Source organism: Ictalurus punctatus, chromosome 5 (assembly GCF_001660625.3).
Source record: "Ictalurus punctatus breed USDA103 chromosome 5, Coco_2.0, whole genome shotgun sequence".
Taxonomy (NCBI): Eukaryota; Metazoa; Chordata; class Actinopteri; order Siluriformes; family Ictaluridae; genus Ictalurus; species Ictalurus punctatus.
In genome coordinates, this window is record NC_030420.2 from 8,412,318 (window position 1) to 8,435,038 (window position 22,721).

The 22,721-nt window shown below is 39.7% G+C and overlaps 1 protein-coding gene across 1 annotated transcript in view; it reads left to right on the forward strand.

Moving 5' to 3' along the window:
• The window catches only part of plxnd1 (plexin D1), a 113,879-nt gene that overhangs the window by 85,496 nt on the left and 5,662 nt on the right, over window positions 1-22,721 (forward strand). Inside the window, exons 22-33 of the mRNA XM_017467847.3 lie at window positions 819-931; window positions 4,436-4,540; window positions 7,768-7,898; window positions 8,683-8,881; window positions 10,807-10,953; window positions 11,477-11,633; window positions 12,802-12,908; window positions 13,291-13,354; window positions 14,829-14,863; window positions 15,340-15,444; window positions 19,404-19,567; window positions 20,653-20,800. Coding sequence (XP_017323336.1) covers window positions 819-931; window positions 4,436-4,540; window positions 7,768-7,898; window positions 8,683-8,881; window positions 10,807-10,953; window positions 11,477-11,633; window positions 12,802-12,908; window positions 13,291-13,354; window positions 14,829-14,863; window positions 15,340-15,444; window positions 19,404-19,567; window positions 20,653-20,800 — 1,475 coding nt within the window. The remainder of the gene's footprint in view (window positions 1-818; window positions 932-4,435; window positions 4,541-7,767; window positions 7,899-8,682; window positions 8,882-10,806; window positions 10,954-11,476; window positions 11,634-12,801; window positions 12,909-13,290; window positions 13,355-14,828; window positions 14,864-15,339; window positions 15,445-19,403; window positions 19,568-20,652; window positions 20,801-22,721) is intronic.

Consider the following 22,721-nt stretch of genomic DNA (forward strand, 5'->3'; position numbering starts at 1 on the left):
TAAATTTACAGACTCTTTACTGACATGAACGACAAACTATAAAAACAACGTCTTAAAGGAATATTCCAGGTTTTTTTTTTTTAACCTATTCTTCACCCACAACATCTGAAGTGTATGTGCGACTATAACAGACACTGAGAATGGAAAACCATGTTTCCATTTATTTATTTATTCTAATGTCTGTCAAAACATGTTAAAATTGAGCTTTTTCACAGTACAGGAAGTATTGCACATATAGATGGGGTTACAAAAAAAAAAAAAGCTGGGGTATTCCTTTTTTTAAACATTTAATCTAAATGAATGTTATAGCTCATAGAATGAATTCATACTAAACACAGTGTGACAGAGTAAACCGAGATCAATCTATACACGAGGTGTCTGTATATGAACATCCTATACATGAAAATTGTTCCGTGAAGTGTTTTTTAACTCCAGGGGATCGAAAAAGTGTCAAGTAGAATTCCATAAACTTTATGTCACATAAAATTAGAGGTAATGTGAAACCTTTGTGTACATGTGTGTGGGTGTGTATGTGTGAGTGTAATTATGGGGTGTATTTCAACCCTGATCTACTGCCAGAAGTGTGTTCATGCACCAGTTGTGTATATTCATGCCATATACATTATACAAGGTTTTTTGTATTTGTATTTGCCTGGTATCATCTAACTATCTCATGTCATGGAAATATTGAGATTGTGTACCTTTAGGATACGTGTATACAATGTGTGCTCGTCTATATTTAATATATCAAAATGTAAAAGGATGTGGATGGATATTGGTAGATGTGTGTGTAATGTAGGTGTGTCTATGTGTGACAGGATTTGCCGAACTCCAGACGGATATGACTGACCTGACTAAAGAGCTAAACCGCAGCCAAGGCATTCCCTTCCTTGAGTACAAGCAGTTCGTTACTCGCACCTTTTTCCCTAAGGTAATGACAAACACCATGGCGGTGTGTGTATATTTGGGGGGGCAAAGTTTTATAGGTTAGTGTAGTTTACTTTAGTTACAGTTTATAGTTATAGCTTTTACATTTTAATGTAGTTATAGGTTGTTGGGGTTTTTTTCATAGTTGTAGTATAGTATATAGCTATAGGTTTGATAGCTGTAATACAGTTATAGTTTATCTTCATTAGCTTCATCTGTATAGTTGTAGTATACAACCCCAATTCTGAAAAAGTTGGGACAGTATGGCAAATGCAAAAAAAAAAACGAGTTTTTTTGATGTTTTACTTTGTGAAGTTAATTTATTTGTGAAAATATACACTCATTTCAAATCTGATTACTGCAACACACTCCAAAAGTTGGGACAGTTGAATGTTTGCTACTCTGTAACATCACCTTTTCTTTTAATAACACTTATTAAGCATTTGGGCGCTGAGTAAAGACACCTGCTGGCTACGTTTAGCAAGCGAAATTTTTCCACTTTCAGCCATTATGCAGTTTTCAGCCACACATTCTCAATCGGAGACAGGTCAGGACTGCAGGCAGGCCATGCTATCACCCGCACTCTCTGCTTACGCAACCATTCGCTTGTAATCCGGGCAGAATGTGGTTCGGCGTTGCCCTGCTCTGGATGGGAGCATATGTTCCTCTAAAATGTGTACATATCTTTCTACATTAATAGTGCCCTCACAGATGTGCAGGTTACCCATGCCATGGGCACTCACACAACCCCATACCATGACGGACGCTGGCTTTTGGACCTGACGCTGATATCAGCTTGGATGGTCCTTTTCCTCTTTGGCCCGGGGAACACAACGGCTGTTTTGTCCAAAAACTATTTGAAATGTTGACTCGTCGGACCACAAAATACGGTTCCACTGTGCTACTGTCCATCTCAGATGAGACCGAGCCCAGAGAAGTCAGTGGCACTTCTGTACATGTTTATGTTTGGCTTCTGCTGTGCACAGTAAAACCTTAACTTACATCTGTGGATGCAGCGGCGAATGATGTCGACTGACAAAGGTTTACCAAAGTATTCCCGAGCCCATGTCAGGATATCCATTACAAACTCATGCCGTTTTTTAAGACAGAGACGTTTGAGGGATCGGAGATAACACGCATTCAGAAGTGTTTTTCAGCATTGCCCTTTACGCACTGAGATTTGACCGGATTCTTTGAATCTTTTAATTATATTGTGCACTGTAGAAGGTGAAATGCCTAAAATCGTACCAATTTGTCTTTAGGTAATGTTGTTCTCAAAGTGTTGGATTATTCACTGATGCATCTGTTGGCAAATTGGTGAGCCTCGACCCATCCTTGTTCTTGAAGGACTATGCCTTTTTCGGAGGCTCCTTATATACTATGATTAGTTGATTGTCTCACCTGTTTCACATCACCTTCTTATTTCAACTCGTCACATCGCTATTAGTCCTAGATTGCCCCTGTCCCAACTTTTTTGGAACATGTTGCATGCATCTATTTCAAAATAAACGGTTATCTTCAAAAACAAACTAACTATGCTGTTGATTATGTAAAACATCAAATACCTTGTCTTTATACGTTTTTGTTTAAATAGAAATCAAAGTACATTTACAAATCACTCCTCTTTGTTTTTATTAGCATTTTCCATACTGTCCCAACTTTTTCGGAATTGGGGGTGTATATCTTATATAGTTATAGATTTATAGTTGTAGTATAGTTATGGTTTATATTTATAGATTTGGAGTTTTAGATTTAGAGTTGCAGTATAGTTATAGTTTATTGTCATAGATTTATAGTTGTAGTATATGGTTTATTGTTATAGATGTATAGTTGTAGTATAGTTATAGTTTATTATCTTTATAGTTGTAGTATTGCTATAGTTTATAGTTATAGATTTATATTTGTAGTATAGTTATAGTTTATCATCTTTGTGGTTGTATCGTTATAGTTTATATTTATAGATTTATAGTTGCAGTATAGTTATAGTTTATTGTTATAGATGTATGGTTGCAGTATAGTTATAGTTTTTATTGTTGTAAAGGATCATAGAGTTATAGGTTTTATAGTTGTAGAATAGTTATAGTTTAGAATTTTTAAAGTTGTAGTACAACATAGTTTAAATGTATAACTTGTATTTGATATGGCTATATTTTTAATATTTTTTTAATAGTGTAGCATGCCATTATATTTTTTCTTTAAACTGTAGTATAGCTATAGTTTACATCATCTAAAGTGATCATCTTTATAGTTGTCGTACATAGTTTATAGTTATATATTTATAGTTGTGGTATAGTTATAATTTATAGTTACAGCTTTAAATTTTTAATATAGGTATAGTTGTTAGAGTTTTTTTTATAGTTGTAGTGTGGTATACAGTTAGTTTATAATTATAGATTTATAGGTTTTTTTTATAGTTGTAGTGTGGTATACAGTTTGTTTATAGTTATAGATTTATAGGTTTTTTTATAGTTGTAGTGTGGTATACAGTTAGTTTATAGTTATAGATTTATAGGTTTTTTTTATAGTTGTAGTGTGGTATACAGTTAGTTTATAGTTATAGATTTATAGGTTTTTTTATAGTTGTAGTGTGGTATACAGTTAGTTTATAGTTATAGATTTATAGTTTTTTTATAGTTGTAGTGTGGTATACAGTTAGTTTATAGTTATAGATTTATAGTTGTAGTATATTTTATAGTTATAGTTTTATCATTATTGTTTTTATAGTTGCAGTGAAGATAGTTTACAGTTATAGATTTTAGTTGTCATATAATTATAGTTTACAGTTATAGATTTGATCGTTTTAGGTGTGTGTGTGTGTGTGTGTGTGTGTGCGCGCGCATGTGTGTGTGTGCGCGTGTGTGTGTTTTGTCAGACAGTTAATGTTTTCAGCCCAGAGAGACAAACTATGTCTTTTTTCTCTGTGTTGAAAAACCACTAGCATTACAATTTCCATCCCAATTGTGTGAACAATAGTGGGCACGTAGACAAGGAAACCAAACCACACACACACACACACACACACACACACACACACACACACACACACACACACGCACAGTGACCTTGCCTGCATGGTTGTAAGTAGGATAAGGGTGCAGTGGCTAATGTTTTGTAATGGGATGGAAAAAGGGTGTGTGTGTATGTGTGTGTGTGTGTGTGTGTGTGTGTGTGTGTGTGTGTGTGTGTGTGTGTGTGTGTGGTGAAAAGTAGTATGAACAGAAACAAATACTTTTATACTGACCTCAGCTCCTTTTCCCCAAGATGGCCTACTGGGAGTCTAATCTCCTTGCAACACAATCCTTCAGCGCTTCTCTCCTCCACTATCCCCTGTTCCATCTCTTCCTCTCCTCCATCTCTTTTTCTCCTGTCATTATTCCTGCACTCTTGCCCTTCAATCCTATTACAAAGCATTGCAAATCTCTAAAAACACATTAAGCTATTACTCAAGAAAATCTTGTTACAATTTGATCTAATCCAATTCTCATTATATTCTTGTGTGTGTGTGTAGATGTGTTCAGACTATGAGAGGAGTCTGGTTCAGCCGGTGTATGAAAATGATGCTCTGGGACCAAGAGCCTTACCTGAAACCCACCCTCTGCTGAAGGATTGGCAGGTAAAGCACACAAACATACATTACATACCCACACACACACACACACACACACACACACACACACGTAGACGGGATGAATGCTGCTGAATCTGCAGTATTCTGGGTTTCTGTGAAAAGGGGCACATGCTCCCAAAGTTATCTCCGGAAATAATGAAAAAGAGCTTGTCTTTTGACACGGCATTCCATTATGCTATGATTAATGAACGCATCTATATGCAACTTGTGTGTGTGTGTGTGTGTGTGTGTGTGTGTGTTTGTGTGTGAATCCATGCATGCATGTGTGTGTTAAACACCGATTTGAGGTCAGGAGCTGGGGGGGGGGGGGGGGGGGGGGTTTGTTTCCGTCAGTAACAGTGATGAAGTGTTTCACACAGCCAATCGTCTTCAAAGGAATCGCACGCTGCTTTTTTTCTCTCGCATCAGCGAACATAACTCGTCACGTACACATTTGTCTTTGTCTCTCCCACTCCCCTTCCAGCCTCTCTATTTTTATGAGGAGCATATGGAAAGCCTCTATGGGGACTGCTTCATTACGGCTCAGCTAAACACTGAGGCTGTTCTTGCGCCAGGTCTGATTGCTGGGTCAAACAGAGCCAAAACAATTCAGACTATTAACAGTTGAGCTTTTTTTGGCTGTGGTCATCTTTCAGTGTCATACATATTTCTCTCCTATTCATTAATTTGGGGGGGTTAGTGGCTAGTACGTTTGCCTCGCACCTCCGGGGTTCAAATCTATCATCCACCCAGTGTGTGTGGAGTTTATATGTTCTCCCTGTGCTTTGCGGGTTTCCTCTAGGTACTCCGGTTTCCTTCCCCAGTCCAAAGACATGAGTTGTCGGCTGATTGGAATTTCAAAATTGTCTGTAGTTTGTGAATGTGTGTGCGATTGTGCACTTAGATGGGTTGGCATTCCATCCAGGGTGTCCCTAGAGTACAATGGGATAGGTTCCTAGCTCCCCCATGACCCTGTGTAGGATAAGCGGTATGGAAAATGGATGGCTGGATGGATTCATTTATTAGCTATAAACATTCTGTGGCATGCCAAGCTGCTATCGAGAGTTGTCTTTTCAAGCATCACTTGTATATTTTCAGATGGTCCTCCATTCTGTCTCTTGAAAATGCTAATTTTTAGTCCAAGCCTCTTGAGAGCCCCAGGTACTCAGTTCCACTGTCTCCCCTCAGTGACACTCTGGTCCCAAATCCAAAATAGTGTACATACAGTAATATGTATGTACATAAATACATAAAGTAGTATGTTAAAATAGTACATCACTATAGATAAAGATACTAGTAGTTGGTGTATTATTTACCTCAATAGTATACGATTTGGGGCATATATTCAGTAAGCACTTTATCTTGGCCAGGGTCCCGGGAACACTTGGTGGTAGGTGGAAATACAGCCGGTCTCATTTTCACCTAGGGGCAATTTAGCATAACCGCTCCAACTGCATGCATGTTTTTGGAATGCAGAATTCCACATAGACAGTAACCCACAGACAGTAAACTTCTAACCAGGAGCTCTAGAGCTGTAAGACGACACCAGCATGCCACCCAGGTTTTAGTTTTTCCTTCATTTAATTACAATTACCGATACCTCCTGGTGTGTATTTCTTTTTACGCCGGAAGAGAATGTACGTGCATGTCGGCTATCCATTGTAGACTTTACTGCAGCATGTTAGAGCACAACTTTTCACAGAATGCAACATCATTCAGGCAACAGGAAGTGATCTTACAGTATGTCCGCTTCAGTCGACGCTTGTTCTTTCATTTCGGCTTAGTGTTTCAAGGTCCTTTCAACTAAAAAGCAGACAATGATACAAGTGCCAGCGATTGACTAGAATAAATAATAATAGCTAGGGGAAAAAGGAAGTAGGAATTGAGCCAAAACTAAGCAGATGTATTCAGTACCGTAAAAAGGTCTTAGACAAATGTAAAGAAATGTTATAAAGCAAAGATGCCTTCACAAAACTTATGCATTTTCTGTATAAAAAATCTACTATAGTAGTAGACAACATTAAACAGCATTAAATAAAAACGAAACTAAGCTTTTAAAAATGCATCCGTAATCTCAGGTACACTTCATACAGGTTCATGAGAACATTGTTTTTCTAAGTATCTTGAAGAACCTGTCACAGTTCTTCTGGAGACCTTGACCGTCACTGTTTTTGCAGGTAAAGCCTGACAGCCAGCATTATTTTAAGTGCTCTATTATGTTAATATGGTACTTTTTACTGACATTTCTTTTTACAAACACTCTTCTGTAACATTTCTTTCTTCTTTGGTTGTTGTTGGAAAGTTAATCTTTGGAAATCTGAGCTGTTTCGTTTGTGAAGATCATCAAATACACATCTATCCATACATCCATTTTCCGTACCACTGTATGCTACTCAGGGTCGTGGGGAGTCTGGAGATTATCCCAGCGAACTCGGGGCACAAGGACGGGGTGGCAACCCATCGCAGGGCACAATCGTACACATATCCACACACCCATTCACAGACTAAGGACAATTTAGAGATGCAAACAGCCTACAACACATGTCTTTGGACTGGGGGAGGAAACCCCCGAAGCGCGGGGATTCAAATCAGCAACCCCGGAGGTGTGCGGCAAACTAAGCCACCGTGCGCCCCGTCAAATAAACATATTACAGACTTACACAGACACAGAAAACACCTCGACTAAACATGAGGGTTGGAGTAGAATCTTTTCAAATACTGCCACCTATGCAAGGTTACCATGATATTGGACATTTTTACCATATTGGACCATCCTGCTGTAAAGCACAGATCAAACAGGAGATTGTCAGGTACAGATACAAGCTTATCTTCTGTAAGGAAAAAAAGATTGAATTAGTTTTTTTTTTTTTTTGAATTGATGAGTCAGTAAATGACATGTACTAGAGCAAAGCATTGCTCTTTAAACAGAACACCATCAGGAAACTGTACAATGCAGCAACAACCTTACTTATTAAGCTGGATTTACTGAGTGTATTGTGTAAAGTGACTGCTTCTGCACAGTAGATAAATGAGACATTATTATAAGGGTTATGTGTCATCGTTTATCCGCCTATATACTGTATGAGTCAAAAATGATGTTGCAAAACCTTGCGGTTTTTAAAAGTCTGTCTTTTTTTTTCTTTCAATGCCTTGTTACCCAATTATCAGTGGTTTGATTCAAGATCCTTTGTCCTACTTATTTTTCACTGTCTTGCTTCTTTTCCCTCTCTCAGCCCTCCAGTACCACCAGGCCCAATGTAGAGGAGGGAATCACTATGTTCTCCACGCTCCTCAATAACAAGCACTTCCTCATCACCTTCGTTCATGCGCTGGAACAGCAGAAGGACTTCGCTGTCCGAGACAGGTAACCCCCAAATGTCAGAACCACAACTATATATATATATATATTTTAATACCCACATCTGAGAATATACTACAATAGATGCCAAAGGATTGTCTATGGCGCTTGGTTGGCATTTTCATCCCTGCTTAATATTCATGTGGTCCATGAAACAGTTAATAGGCTTTTGTAATCATGTAATCTTTTCATCAAGTGCCTAAATGTCAACGTTGACTTGACACATTTGGTTTGACTGACAGGAATTTAACAAGCTGACAGAGTTACATTATTCATTTTATTACATCGACTCGAGGATTTCTTATAAATCGATGTGATCTTGAATAAGAAGTCGCAAAGAGGACGAGCACTGTATTTGTGTTCGAAATCCTGAACTAAAAATAGTTTGTGGTAGTGGTCTCAGACTTTTTTGTAATACTGCAATACCCTGTTGCATGCTGGGAGGTTTATTCTGGGGTACATCAGAGACTTCATGGCTGTCTCAGCATTATATTCACATGTAATTAGGAGCTTTGGAATCTGCTGAAAGAGTCTCCGGATTCAACCACATCCCCCGGTTTTGTGGGTCGACGCGCACACACACACACACACACACACACTCACTCATACATGTGAAAGAAGCATTGTACTGACACAACCCCCAAAGTCATCTGTGCCTACGCACTCCAGTACTCACGCCTCTTCCTGTAAATAGAAGAGCTTCAGCCGTTTCTCTTCTATATCAACTGTCTTAATTTTTTTTCCCCACCGTCCTTCTCTCCTCTATCTTTTGATGTGTCCATCTGTCCAGATGTAATCTGGCCTCACTACTCACTATCGCCCTCCACGGCAAACTGGAATACTACACCAGCATCATGAAGGAGCTGCTGGTGGATTTGATCGATGCGTCCGCCTCCAAGAACCCAAAGCTGATGCTGCGGCGCACGGAGTCCGTGGTGGAGAAGATGCTCACTAACTGGATGTCAATCTGCATGTACAGCTACCTCAAAGTAAGAGGGCGAGAATAAATACTATTTATACCCCAGTTAAAATCTAGGGGCTTTGAAACCCAATTCTCAATATGTCGGCCAAAGTAAAAAAAAAAAAAAAAGTTGAATTCAGCACCAAAGCCTTATCAGCTGAATGGCTCACTATCTAATGAGTCTTTATTGGTCACATAGACATTATAGTACAGAGAAATTCTTTTTTTCTTCACACATCCCAGCATGTTAGGAGGTTGAGGTCAGAGCACAGGGTCAGCCATGATATGGCTCCCCTGGAGCAGAGAGGGTCTTGCTCAAGGGTCCAACAGCGGCAGCTTGGCAGTGCTGGGGCCTGATCCCTCGACCATCTGATCAGCAACCTAGAGCCTTAACTGTCAAGCCACCACTGCCCCTATTTGATTTGTAGCTCTGGGAAAAGCCTTAAAAGTTCTTAAGTAGAACCCTACAATAAAAGCTTTCCCTTTTAGAATCCATTTAGAAAGCTAGAACCATTAACCAGGCGTGTAGGCTTGGCTGTCCAAAATCTCTTGTAAATCTCAGAACATTCTCTATATTAGTATTTCACTTGCCTAGCACACCTTGCCATGGATTATTCTGCTTATACTAGGGTCACTTACCAGCATTGACAAGTTAAAGCTGTCATTGATATGTTTGCAGTGCAAAATTTGACTGAAATGATCAAAATAACGGTTAATTTTCGTTGGTTATTTCGTGTACGGGTCGTTAGAATCTAGAATTCTGCCCGCTCTAAATTATATACACAGACAAAGTAGTGTGTTAAGATTACATTTATTTGAATTAATTACAGTAAATAGTCAGTAGAGAGAGAGAGATTGTGTGTGTGTGTGTGTGTGTGTGTGTGTGTGTGTGTGTGTGTGTGTGTGTGTGTGTGTGAGAATTACCTGCGTCTGCTAATAATGAAGGTGCGAGTTTACCTGTAACTGTTACTATGGTTACAGTCGCTTATAGGCAGCGCATTCATTCAGAACTACCTGTAAATTCAACAATTTGAACGCACACCTTCCAGCCAATCAGAATCGAGTATTCAGACAGACCATGGTCTAACATTCTATAACATTCTATAACAGCAGCTCTGACTTATATGCTGGACGCTAGACATAAGACTAATAATAAACATGTTGTTATTTAACAAAGAGGAATATGAAGCTTTCTGTAAGAAGACATTTATTAAACCTTTATAGAGTCTCCAGCGTCAGCATAGTTACAATGGTCAGGAAGTTTTCCGCCACAGATCAAATAACTTTTCTCTTTCCAGTTTCTTTATAACATGAGAAGCTGCGTATTTTTGTCTTATTACATTTACCTCATTTTGCCTGAGGCGTTTATCCACAGCAGTGTACTCTTGAGGCAGGATACAATTGAGCAGTCGAGGGTTAAGTGTCATGCTCAAAGGCCCAACAGTGGTAGCTTGGTGGTTCTGGGATTTGAACTCACGACCTTCCAATCAGTCGCCCAACGAGTGCATTTACCATCGAGTTCTTCTAGAGAACAAGAAGAGACACTGATGAGGGAGTGACTGTTTATAGCTGCATATGTCTCGCAGGCGCGCTGCAATGTTAAATGTAATTATAAATGGATGAAACATGTGGCATTTTCTTTAATACATTAGAAACTGTAATCTTTGACAAATTGCTGTGGTATAAGAGGGATAAAACACTCTGGGATGTGCTCTTATAGTAAAATAATCACATTCAGGGTGGTAACAGTAACATTAACCACCCTGTCATTTATTATTTTCCTAGAACAGCACACCCTGTCATGATTTATTCCTTATTCATGACTTATTCAAAACACCAAATACGACACATCTCAGAAGTGTAATTGAGCAGTTGGGAGGGTTTTTTTTCCCAAGAGCTAACGCACAACATGCTGTTCATTTTTATGTTTTCTCATAACGTTTTTGCTTTCAGGAGACGGTTGGCGAGCCTTTCTTCCTGCTACTGTGTGCAATCAAACAGCAGATTAACAAAGGCTCGATAGACGCCATCACGGGGAAGGCGAGATACACGCTGAACGAAGAATGGCTCCTGAGAGAGAACATCGAGGCCAAACCACTGGTGTGTTTCAATATGATATCTGGCACGCTGTCTTTTCATCTGCCTTACCGCGTCTGATCATGAACTTGTCAGAAATCGCAGGCCTTAAGTCATGTCGTGTTATTGTGCAACTATCATAATGAGCTCTCACAACCTGAAACGACTTTTAGATGTCACAACATGAGATGAAAGCAGCTTAATCAGCAAATCCACAATGTTCCTTAAGGCACATCAGTTGTAGCTTTACCGTGAATGTTGCTGAAAGACATGGCAACGTTGGCTCAACATTAAAGCTAAGTACTGCTAATGTACTGACAGCCTGAAAGACTTTTTTCGGGTTTTTTTAAATCCAAGACGGCTCATTAGAATAATTGCACAATATACGTAAGATAACTCGAGGCTAGCCGAATAACTGCGTGGGCTTGTATTATATCCCATTCTGACGTCTTCTCCTCTCAGTTCTTCCTCAGTTGCTTTTTGCTGATTTAAAAGCAATTTTGGAGATGTTTATTATTTGTCGAAATCTCATTTGTGTGTGTTCCAGAACATTAACGTGTCGTTCCAAGGCTTCGGGATGGACTCAGTGACTGTGCGTGTGATGAACACAGACACCATCTGTCAGGTGAAGGAGAAGATTTTAGAAGCTTTCTATAAGAATCTGCCCTACTCCCAGTGGCCTCGAGAGGAGGATGTCGAATTAGGTAAGAAAAATATATACAATAAATAATAATAAGAATGATCATAATCAGTCAGTTACAAATCCTTATATCTGACTAAGATTGTCAATTAATAAATTCTTTGAGATGTTAAGACATTCAAGCAATAAATACAGAGGAGTAATAGCAGGTAGTGATGCCAAATTTTATAGTAGTCACTTTAGTATTAATTATAGATGTGAATATGGAGTGCCTTGCATAAGTATTCACCCCAATAAACTTTTAAACATTGTATAGTATTACAACCTGGAGCTGAAATGGACCTAATTGGGATTTTATGTCATAGCTTGTAATATTGAAATGGGAAGAAAATGGAGTTGGTGCGTTTAAAGTGTCACATGATCTGAAGATAAATACACCTGTTTGTTATGGAACACGTCTAAACAAACAGCATCATGAAGACCATGACCGATCAACTTCTGATTGAAAAGGGGGTGAAAACTTCTGCAATCACATGTTTCGCGGTTTTATTTGTGGAACAGTATTTCTTTTTAACAATAGTGGACTATAATACCCATCACATCACTGTTATGGGTTATTAGTGTGTATATTCGTGACATAGAATGCCAGTTAAATCCATTTTAGTTCCACTACAAAATGTGTGTGTGTAGTGAAAGGCAGAGCAGGGTGATAATATGATATAAGATTAGAGTAATAGGTTTATTCCAGACAGCAAATGAGCCCATGCTTAACATTTCCATCTGGCCCTCATACGGCTTTGGAATGACAATGATTAATTCATCCCAATCTAACCAGAACACAAAAACAAACTAACCCTGATGATGCCATAACTTAGCACAGAACTTACAATTGGGGCGCTTTTGGCCCAGAATTGAAATGCCGCACAGTCTTTATATATATATAAATATATATATATATATGGCCGCTTGCCGCTTGCATTTGGGACTTTTTTGGCCCAGATTTCAAATGTCGAGCAAACTTTAACTGTTGCTGCTTACAGCTGGCCCAATTTTGGCACGCTTGCTATTGACCCTTAATTTGGCCTGAATCACCTGCAGTCTGGGGTGCTAGGATTGTGTTTCAAATTAGGGTTAGAGTAAACAGTTCAAGGTTATAGTTTTAGTCAGAATTAGGACTTTACAGTTAGGATTTAGAGTTTGCTGATGATTTGGCTTCCTCTTTCGCCCGGCAGAATGGTTTCCCGGTGCAGGCTGCAGCAGCCGAATACTTCAGGATCTGGATAACACCTCTATAATGGAGGACGGCAGGAAGAAGCTCAACACTGTGTTTCATTACCAGGTGCGTGTCCTTTTCCCCTCCCAAATTCCCTTATTCTTAAACTATGTCCCAGCATGAAGCGAGACAAAAAGGACCACAGGGAGAAAGGGAATGAGACGGAATGTGTGTGCAAACAGTCACGACCTTTTCCGCTCTTAGCAGCGTGACTGTTTAGCTTGCGAGGTGCCACAGGGAATGAGCTGTGAAGTGTGTGTGTGTGTGTGTGGTGTGTGTCCATGCGTGCAGTGAAACCCGCAGTCTCGGTTCAGTGAAAAGGCTGTCTAACTCATTACACAGTATGTAAACTTCTTCGGCTTAATGAGTGCTTTCGCTCCTCTTGAGTGGAAGCACAATACCTCTGACCCTCCTGAACTCTGACCCTTTAAACTCTCGCTCCGTACAGATCCCTGAGGGGGCATCGCTGGCCATGAGCATGAAAGACAAGAGAGAGAACACACTGGGCAGAGGTAATGACCATGACTGTGTGTGTGTGTGTGTGTGTGTGTGTGTTAGGCCCAGTAGGATGGAAGGATGGATGCGCTCTGCTGACTCACATATTAAATTTTCCTTTACCTGCTTTAACAGACAAGAGATCTGTCTCTTATTTATGCTACATTACACAGGGCTGCCAGGATGGGAATCATTAGGCAACTCACGATTCAATTCAAATTCAATTCCCATTCAGTGTTCCATGATGCATTTATAAAACAACTCCTTATGCAAACTGATGCGTCTAGAATATTTAGTTTTATAGCGCCCCCCCCCCAGCATAACCACTTGTCGCTTTTTAAGCACATATCATTTTCAGCCGTCACGAAAAACATTACAGTTAATGTATCTTAATTATGGCTGTCAGCACTAATTTCACTCTTTCAATACTTTTCGCAGTATTTATAGTGATGTGTGATTTTACTTTTGTGATCTACTTTTAAAAACCTATACAGTTTCTTTAGATTGGTTTTCTATTACTTAAAAAAAAAAATAATAATAATAATACAAGGCATGTCGTGAATTTGGACTTTTTATGAATATCACTGAATATTAAATGCATTTCAAAATGTATTGTCAATGTGTACACACGAATAAAACATTATAGCTGATAATTATAGGTCGATAAGCAAAACGATAGAAAATATCCTTTTTAGAATAAAGTACATCAGTATTCTTGAATATTTAAAACTCCATAGAAATGAAAGCCTGTGCGCTAATTTAGCTTCACCCGCAACCTCTTTCATTTCACTCCTCATGTTTTCAGGCAAAGAGCGACACTAGTAGTTCAGGCATGAAGACGCTAGTAAGATTTCGATTGTGGTAAAAGGATCATTCATTTTTAAACCAGTCTGACTGTCCGTAAAAAAGTTTATTGGTGTGTGTTGTGGCAGCGTGAACATGACAGTTCCCAACGTTCGAAATCCAACAGCCAACTTTTAAAAGTTGGTGAATGTCTGCGTCGGTCGGCGCGGTGTGAACTAGACATAAGCAATTAAAACTGAAATGCAATTTGTCAAAGCCCTAGTACACACATTAATATAAATCAAAAACCCACCCACCCACCTGACACACACACACACACACGTGCGCACACACAGACGCCTCATAATGAGGGTCAGTACAGTATGTGCTCTTGTTAAGATGTGTTTGTAAACCAGAGAAAGCTAATGTCTTTTGTAATCACAGTGAGGTCCTAAAGCTCATTAAGCTGGCTCCACTACCAATCAGTGTGTCTCCTCTCCTGACCTTGCTAACACACACACGCTCACTACTTCTCGGGTTTTCTCTCATTAACCTTTCCTTCAGCCTAGCATGTTGAATTTCTCTCCTTTAATTATTCTGTCATTTCGTCGTTGTTGTTTTTTTTGTTTTTTGTAATACCTTCGGCTCTGTGTCTGACGTCTGGTTTACCAAGTAATTGTTTGGGCTTTTGTTTATTTTTTAATGCAGCTAAAGACTTGGACACTGAGAAGTATGTTCATTTGGTAAGTGTGTGTTTCTCCTTCAAACACATACACACACACACACACACATACGCATTTGAGGTTTGTGGATGATTATGCAGGTTTTTCTCCCCATGTCTGAAGGAATTGCAGTGTACATACAATCTTCAGAGCAATGACAAGCGAATGAAAGAGAAAGACATGGTAGACAATGCTTTGGCTAACGTAAGCCGTCGGGAAAAAAATAAATAAATTCGCAAAATTAAACTGACAACACGAATTAGTTGCAGATGCGTTGGCAGCTAAAAGTTCCGTGTATTCCTTAATGCAGCTTTTCTGTGTGCGCATTTCCTTTCTTCCTTTCACTGAGGTTTAGTGATCATTAAACAGCTATAAACATTCAACACTCCATTCACTTTGATTATTCATTGTTATTTGGACCTTGTCGGTCTTTAGCGCACACAATTCATAGCATGCAAGCCACTTCATTGTGCTTTATGATGTTGCGATTGGTGCAGGTCCTGCCCCACGATGAGCTCGCAGAGACTAAGAAGTCTCACAGGCACAGTCACAGGAAGAAGGTGTTGCCTGAGATTTATCTGACCCGCCTCCTCTCCACTAAGGTAAGACTGGAAAGATATGCTACTTTATAATCTCGGTATAATCTCAGTATCAGGGTTTTCTCTAAATATTTACTCAATTTAACTTGTTGAAAGTCAGTCATTGACTTCATTTGTTTATCAGAACAATGTAGAAATACAGTTTTTCTCTTTCTCTACAGATTTTCACCTGATACCTTTTCAAAAGTATGATATGGAAGGAATAAAACCGAACAGGGTGTTGTGTTATAGGAAAATAATCAACCGTGGTGTGATGCGGCCTGACACAAAGTACCGGTACTACCCCAAAGTCGATTATTTCCTTTAACATTACGTCCTGAACTGTTTTATTCCTCTTACACCACGGCTAAGGTTGGGCGATATAGACAGAATCTTGTACTCACGATATGGATAATCTTGAAACAATATACATCGTGATATATATTACGTATTCTTTAAAATTGATGAAAAAATTATCTATAGAAAATAACTGCATGCATTCATACAATGCATTCATTACAAATTTTTTTTTCTTCAGTTTTTCAGTTGTTATTCCCAAACCACTTCCAAATGACAGAAGTACCTCCCTTTTTAGGCACAAGACACACAAATTTTTTTCATCTTTGATGCCTGTTCTGTGTCGGAGTGTTGTGAGTAGTGTTGCTCCGTGTCACGCTCCTCCATGCTTTGGTTTGTTTTTGTTACAGTACACTCATAGCTCCGACCTTAAAAGTGGCTTTTGCAACATTGGTGACATAGATGACATAGGAAAATATCTATCAATAGACATTCTGCGATATGCATCACCATATCACACTGCCCTAACCACAGCAATTTGCCAACGATTGCAATTCATTAATAAACGACGCGTCATGCCTTTAAAGTTCCAGTGAAGTTCCTTGAACTTTATTCAATGTGTTGATGTACTTTCTACTGAAAAAGGAAGTCATGGCAGTAGTGGTGGGAAATCAGTCGCTCCTCCCCCTTTTTAAATAGCCAATAGCGTTTAGCTTACCTCATAGCCTGGGCTAAGCCGTACTTGACAGTTAGTACCATGGACGAGAGCCCGAGCAATAAGTGTATGAATTCAAGCCATTTCCTTCTTAACCTACTTAAAGTTGGAAAACTGAATAAAACGCACATGTACTTTACATTTACATTACATTTACAGTAATGTAAATGATATTATTTCTCTCGCCCAACAACAGCAACTTCAGCAAGGTGATAACGTTTTATATAACGTTGGCGTCGGGCCACTTCAGATTCTAGAGAGCATTTGATTAGACAGAAAATCTGATGAGAAGCTGAAGTGCAGAATGATGCCATCAAAATCCGTATTGGTAGTAGAGAGAGACTGTACATTTTGAATCTTCTAAATGCGAATTCTGTCATTGTTTTGGAGCGCACTAGCTTATAGGTGACCTTAAGGCGAATATATTCATACTAAACGCCACAAAACTCCATTTTGAATTCACAGGGACTTTAACCGTTTATATGGAACATCTGCAATTAAGTTTTCACTTGCGTTACAACAGCTGTAAACAGTCATTCCCTCACAGTCATGTGTTAGAACGTTACAAAGCACTGGAGACTCCTTCTATGAATGTTAAATGTTAAACATCTCCGAGCATCACCATATCAATGATTATACGCTTTTCTTTGTTACATAACGAGACGTTTTCAAACTCTTTATGTGGAACATACGCCGTACAAGCCCTGTGAATGAGCGGTTACTATAGAAACAATCAAATATATAGAAATGTTCTGGAAAATTCATCACCCACCACCTTTCTGACCAATCCGATTCGAGAATTCTACAGTGCTGTGGTATAACCTGCTTTAGAGATGTATATTGCCTGAGCATGTTTACTGGAATTGCATACATAGTTACACACTGCTAGTTAAATGTTGTGTATTTTTAGTAGTTTAGTATTTTTGGTTAAATCAAATACAATTCTTAAAAATTGGGTTAAGAAAGGCCAGGATCTTGATCACTCTGATCGGGCACTTGTACACAATATGCTTGTGTCTTTCAGCTGATGCTAGAACTGTGTGAGTCTTTAATCTACAGGATTAACGGGTTTACTCTCCTACAGCACCTGGCTTTAATAAAGCACTCAGTTAGAGTCCCACCGGAATCTAAGAGCAGCCGGTTAATAAATCATCGAACACAAAGATTTAGGTATTTGGGGGAAGATTAGTTAAACATTTTTCTTATTAATTGCCATTCTGTGCCTTTGTGTTTCATCTTTGGCACTAATAATGATTAAATTATAATAAAGCATAACCTCCGCGTTTCCAAAAACATTTGTCTGGCAGTGGATTTTAAACTCCCATTGTCATGGTTAAGCCGTACTGGTATACTGTATATAGTTTCTATTTTGAGATACTAATATGGAGTAGATATGGAGAAATGACAAATACTAGAAATTGAAATGTTTCACATAGCATAAAGCAGAAAACTTTGCCAGACAGTGGGTGCGTCCCAGTCAGCTCCCTAGATTGTGAATCAGTACAGTGCCCCCCCCCAATCATATTAGAGGAGACCAGGTATAATGATTATCTATTCTATATAAAATATATCTATCTATCTACAATCTGTTTTTGGACAGATTGATAGATTTTTTTATTTATTTTTTTGCTTTTGTGTTTTTGTACTTTTTAAAAAAATATATATATATGATTTTTAAAAAATAACTTTTATGACTTTTATAAAACTATATAATGGACAGAATGATCAAAAATGTTTCTGAACACTACAACTACTTTGAACAAGAGAACTAGGTTGTAATAACGTGTACTATTTTACATGTGAAACATGTTGCATTACATCCGTCTTGCTTTCTAAAAACATTCGCATACGAATGATGTTACACGGGCACGAAGGACGCGTCTCGTTATCCGTGACATTGTTAAATCTCCGGCTGTCAGACACTCACTGAACAGAGCAGACGCAGAGAGAGGTGTGAGTGCAGTGGGAAAGCAGGATCTCGCACTTGCAGGGCAGTACTGGAGACATTTGGAAAGTTGCTAAGGTTTGTACAGAAAGCCGCTAGATTTTATCGCTAGGTGCTTTTTTTGCAACAAAAAAAACTCGTTAAAGGTGTCTAAAAAGTCGCTAAGTTGGCAACACTGGTCTGCACTGACAGCTAGATAAAAGACAGGCTAAGCTCCGCCTCTCCCCTGCAAAAAGAAAATACAAAGGGAGAGGGAATGTGGGGTTTTTCATTTATGCACATTCTATTTGTAAAGCAATAAAATACACAGAGTACCAAATGATGCCCTGTCTGTGTTTTTTTCTTGAAAAAGAACAATTTGCGCCCCCCTTCCGATCTCTCCCTGCACCCCCCGGTTGAGAACCACTGGTGTACACGAGTTCGGTGTAATGACCCTGGCTCACTTCACTTCAGGACACTGATGACTCAATTTCCGGTGACATGACTACGTACTCGCGTTGTAAAATGTCACCACTGGTATTCAACAACAGCAAGCAAGAATGATATCTTTCTGACATTACATGTCATATAAATGTGTTCACTTAATCACGTGCGTTTCTTTCATGGTACTCTCAAGCAGGATTGTTATCTAGCTAGTGGATTTTTTCATTAGACTCAAACAAACTGTATATAGAACGTCAAATAAAGCTTGACAAACTTAATAAACTAGCGGAAGTAATCACTGGAGAGCTACAACAACGATAACGAGTCGGCTGAGAGTTTGACCGGTGTTGTCTTGGAGCTGAGGGGCTTCAGAAAATATGACATCATTTCCAATAAGGAAACATAGTGAGCATAGATGCTCCCTGGATATTGCGGTTCGTTGTGGGAGTTTTTAGGGAGTGAACATTCCAGTGCACTTGAAGGATTTTGAGATTGTGACAGCCCGTAAACTCGCTGATGCAGTGCCCTGACTACTGAACTAGGGAGCTCATTGAGAAGTACCCTGTGAATTACAGCCCACGTTCTGGATGTTGCCTTTTACAGGGAACACTTCAGAAGTTCCTGGATGACCTCTTCCAGGCCGTCCTCAGCATCCCGCCTGAGAAGCCACCACTAGCCGTGAAGTATTTCTTCGATTTCCTAGAAGAGCAAGCTGACAAACGGGGAATCACGGACCCAGACACGCTGCACATCTGGAAGACGAACAGGTACCGAGACAGCGAGAAAGAAGTTTTGTTAGGCATTTTGCTGGATAGTACTGAGACACGGTTTGGGTTTTAACCTGACTATATTTTTGAAATAATCTTATTGACCGTGACCTACAGTACACGCACCCACTCAATCTGTAATAGCAGCAATGCTGGCACTTTTTAAACGCTTTATTCGCAGCGTATGCCAGTACGGCCTTCTGTTTTTCAGCCTGTCTTATTAGTGCCAACATTCTCTGTGCACCAGGGGATATTTTCCCAGCCAAATATTTCTATGTGCATTTTTTTTTTTTGTTCAAATGTCTAAATTACTTCATAACTAAAACTTTGCAGCACACTTTTGTCTACTTGCTTAGATTTTTGGCATTCATTGCACAAAACAGATTCCTGCATAGTTTTGCTCGCGGTTATGTAGGAACCTACACTCACCTGAGGAGAAAATTCAGTGTGTATAATAGACTACGTTGTATTCGCAACTGCACTGTAAATTCATGTTGTGCTCTGCTGATGATGCTGATAGGAACGGATACTGACTGATGCTCTCATTGGTTACGACAAGATCATCCACATATCCACACTGTATAGTCCATATATCATTGCGGCCGTGTCATGTTCTCCGTGAGTTAAGGTTTCTGGATGTTGAATTCACATTGGCTAATTATTTTGTTGGCCAAATAACATTAGCTGTGTGGAAATTAGCTACAGAGCTAAATTCTCACGGGCTAGACGTGCTTGTATTTCAAAAGACTCTAAAAGCTATTAATAACGTGTCTGTGAGAAACAAATTGGAGTGGAGATGAAAGTTTTGGCTCCCCAGTGACACTAAAATGTGTTTTAATTGATAATTCTTGATGGCAAATCTCTCTCTGTACCTCACTCCTTCTCTGTCCATCCTCCTGTCTCCCTCTCTCGGTCATTCTCTCTGACTCTTCTTGTCTTCTCCTTTCTCTCTCTCCACCAATGTTGCTCTCTAATTCTCTATCTCTCTTTCCGTCTGTCACTTTTGTCTCACTGTTTCTGTATCTCTTTCCCTCCTGTCTCTCCCTCTCTTTGTCTCTTATCTCTCTCTCTCTCTCTCTCTCTAGTTTGCCCCTGCGTTTCTGGGTGAACATCTTGAAGAATCCACAGTTCGTTTTTGACATCGATAAGACGGATCACATGGACGCGTGTCTGTCCGTCATAGCTCAGGCTTTTATCGACGCATGCTCCATCTCTGACCTACAGCTGGGGAAGGTAAAGGCATGCACGCGCACACACACACACACACACACACACACACACACACACACACACACACACACACACACACACACACAAAAACCACACAATATGCCAGTAAACTCATCTGGAATCCATTTTGGAACTATTGTCAACATACAAATGAAATGTCTGTTCCTGCACCTGGGTAAAATTAGCATTGGGTATCTCTGTTAACATCTCCTCTCAAATCTTTTAGTCCTTCTCATGTGTGCAAGTGTGTGTGTGTGTGTGTGTGTGTTTAGGTGTGCATCTAACCCCTCATACTTTAAGTAACCCTTTCACTCCTTTACCCCTGAACTAAACTCCTCATTTTTCCTGCATTGTCAGCCTCCAGAGCCGCAAAGCTCCTCATCTTCCTCCGTCAACACACTTCTAACATTTCACTCAGGAAAATATGGAATAGTCACCCAGCACGTTCTACCTTCAAATAAATACACACACATGTACAATATACACACACACACACCGTTCTAGTCTTACTTCAAATATATTGCTGTCTTTGGGCCAAGATGGCACGGAGATTCTCTTACATCTCCCTCACACACATGCACACACACACACACTTGTTTTACTATCCTTGTGAAGACCTTCTACATACATGGGGACATTTATACCCCAGCAAGTTATAAGAACATGCCCACACACACACACACGCTCACGCTCACACTCACACAGTGACCTCTGTCTGCTGATCTCACTTCCCATCTCCAAAAGCCTAAAGCTGAAAGAGACACACACACGCACCTTCTTTTATCTTCCTCTTTCTTGGTGATTTGGTCAGCGATAGTGAGGTATGTAGATGAGGTATGAGGTGAATCTGTGCATGTGTGTGTGTGTGTGTTCATGAGAATTGCAGGCATAAGCAAAAGAAAGAAAAAAAAAGGAAGGTGGATGTCAAAGGTCAGGGGCCACCAGACAAATGTAGTGTATGCAGGAAGTGAAGTATAAGACAGGAAAAGAGTGAGACACACATACAGAAAGGGGGGGGGGGGGGGGGGGGGGGGGCAGAGAGTTAGATATATAGACAGAAGAGCTGTAATGTAATTACACACAATTGCACATTGATTACTCGTTCATGGATTAATTCTGCTTTAATTATCTGACTCACCTGTAATTAGCCTGCTGTTTATCAACATAAAAGCGTTGAAATTGTCTAACACCGAGAACGATGAACTTCGTTCGCGTGAAGGCTGTACAATTGCGTACAATCTAACTAATAAGGAGGACCTTGCCTACAGAGTTCACATCATCTGATTCACAGCTTGAAGAAAATACAGGGGTCGGCACTGGAACATATGGAATGCAAGACACAGCAATCGACACACACACACATCATTTCACTAACACACAGTATGACAAATTATATTTAAGTATAGCTCAATCATAGACTGAATAAACGGTACATAAATAACAAAACATGATATAAACCCTGTTCATCACACACCACACTTCAATTTTACGGCATTTCCATCCCTCCATTCATTTTCCATATCGCTTATTCTACACAAGGGAGCCTGGAGTCTATCCCAGGGAACTCAGGGTGCAAGGCAGGGGATGCCCTGGGCAGGATGCCAACCCATCACAGGGCACAATCACACACATTCACACTTTGGAACAAAGTGGGGACAATTTGGGAATGCCAGTCAGCCTACAACACGTCTTTGGACTGGGGGAGGAAACCAGAGTACCTGGAGGAAACCCCTGAAGCACGGGGAGAACATCCTCTGTGTACACGGTGTGGAGGCGGGAATAGAACCTCCAACCCCGAAGGGGTTCTAGGGGGTTGTGCGCAGCAAATGTGTTAACCCCCATGTCTGCATTTCCTAAAACATAACTAACAACTACTCTACCTGTCATGCTATCATCATGACAGCAGTAAAAAGTAGTAATATAA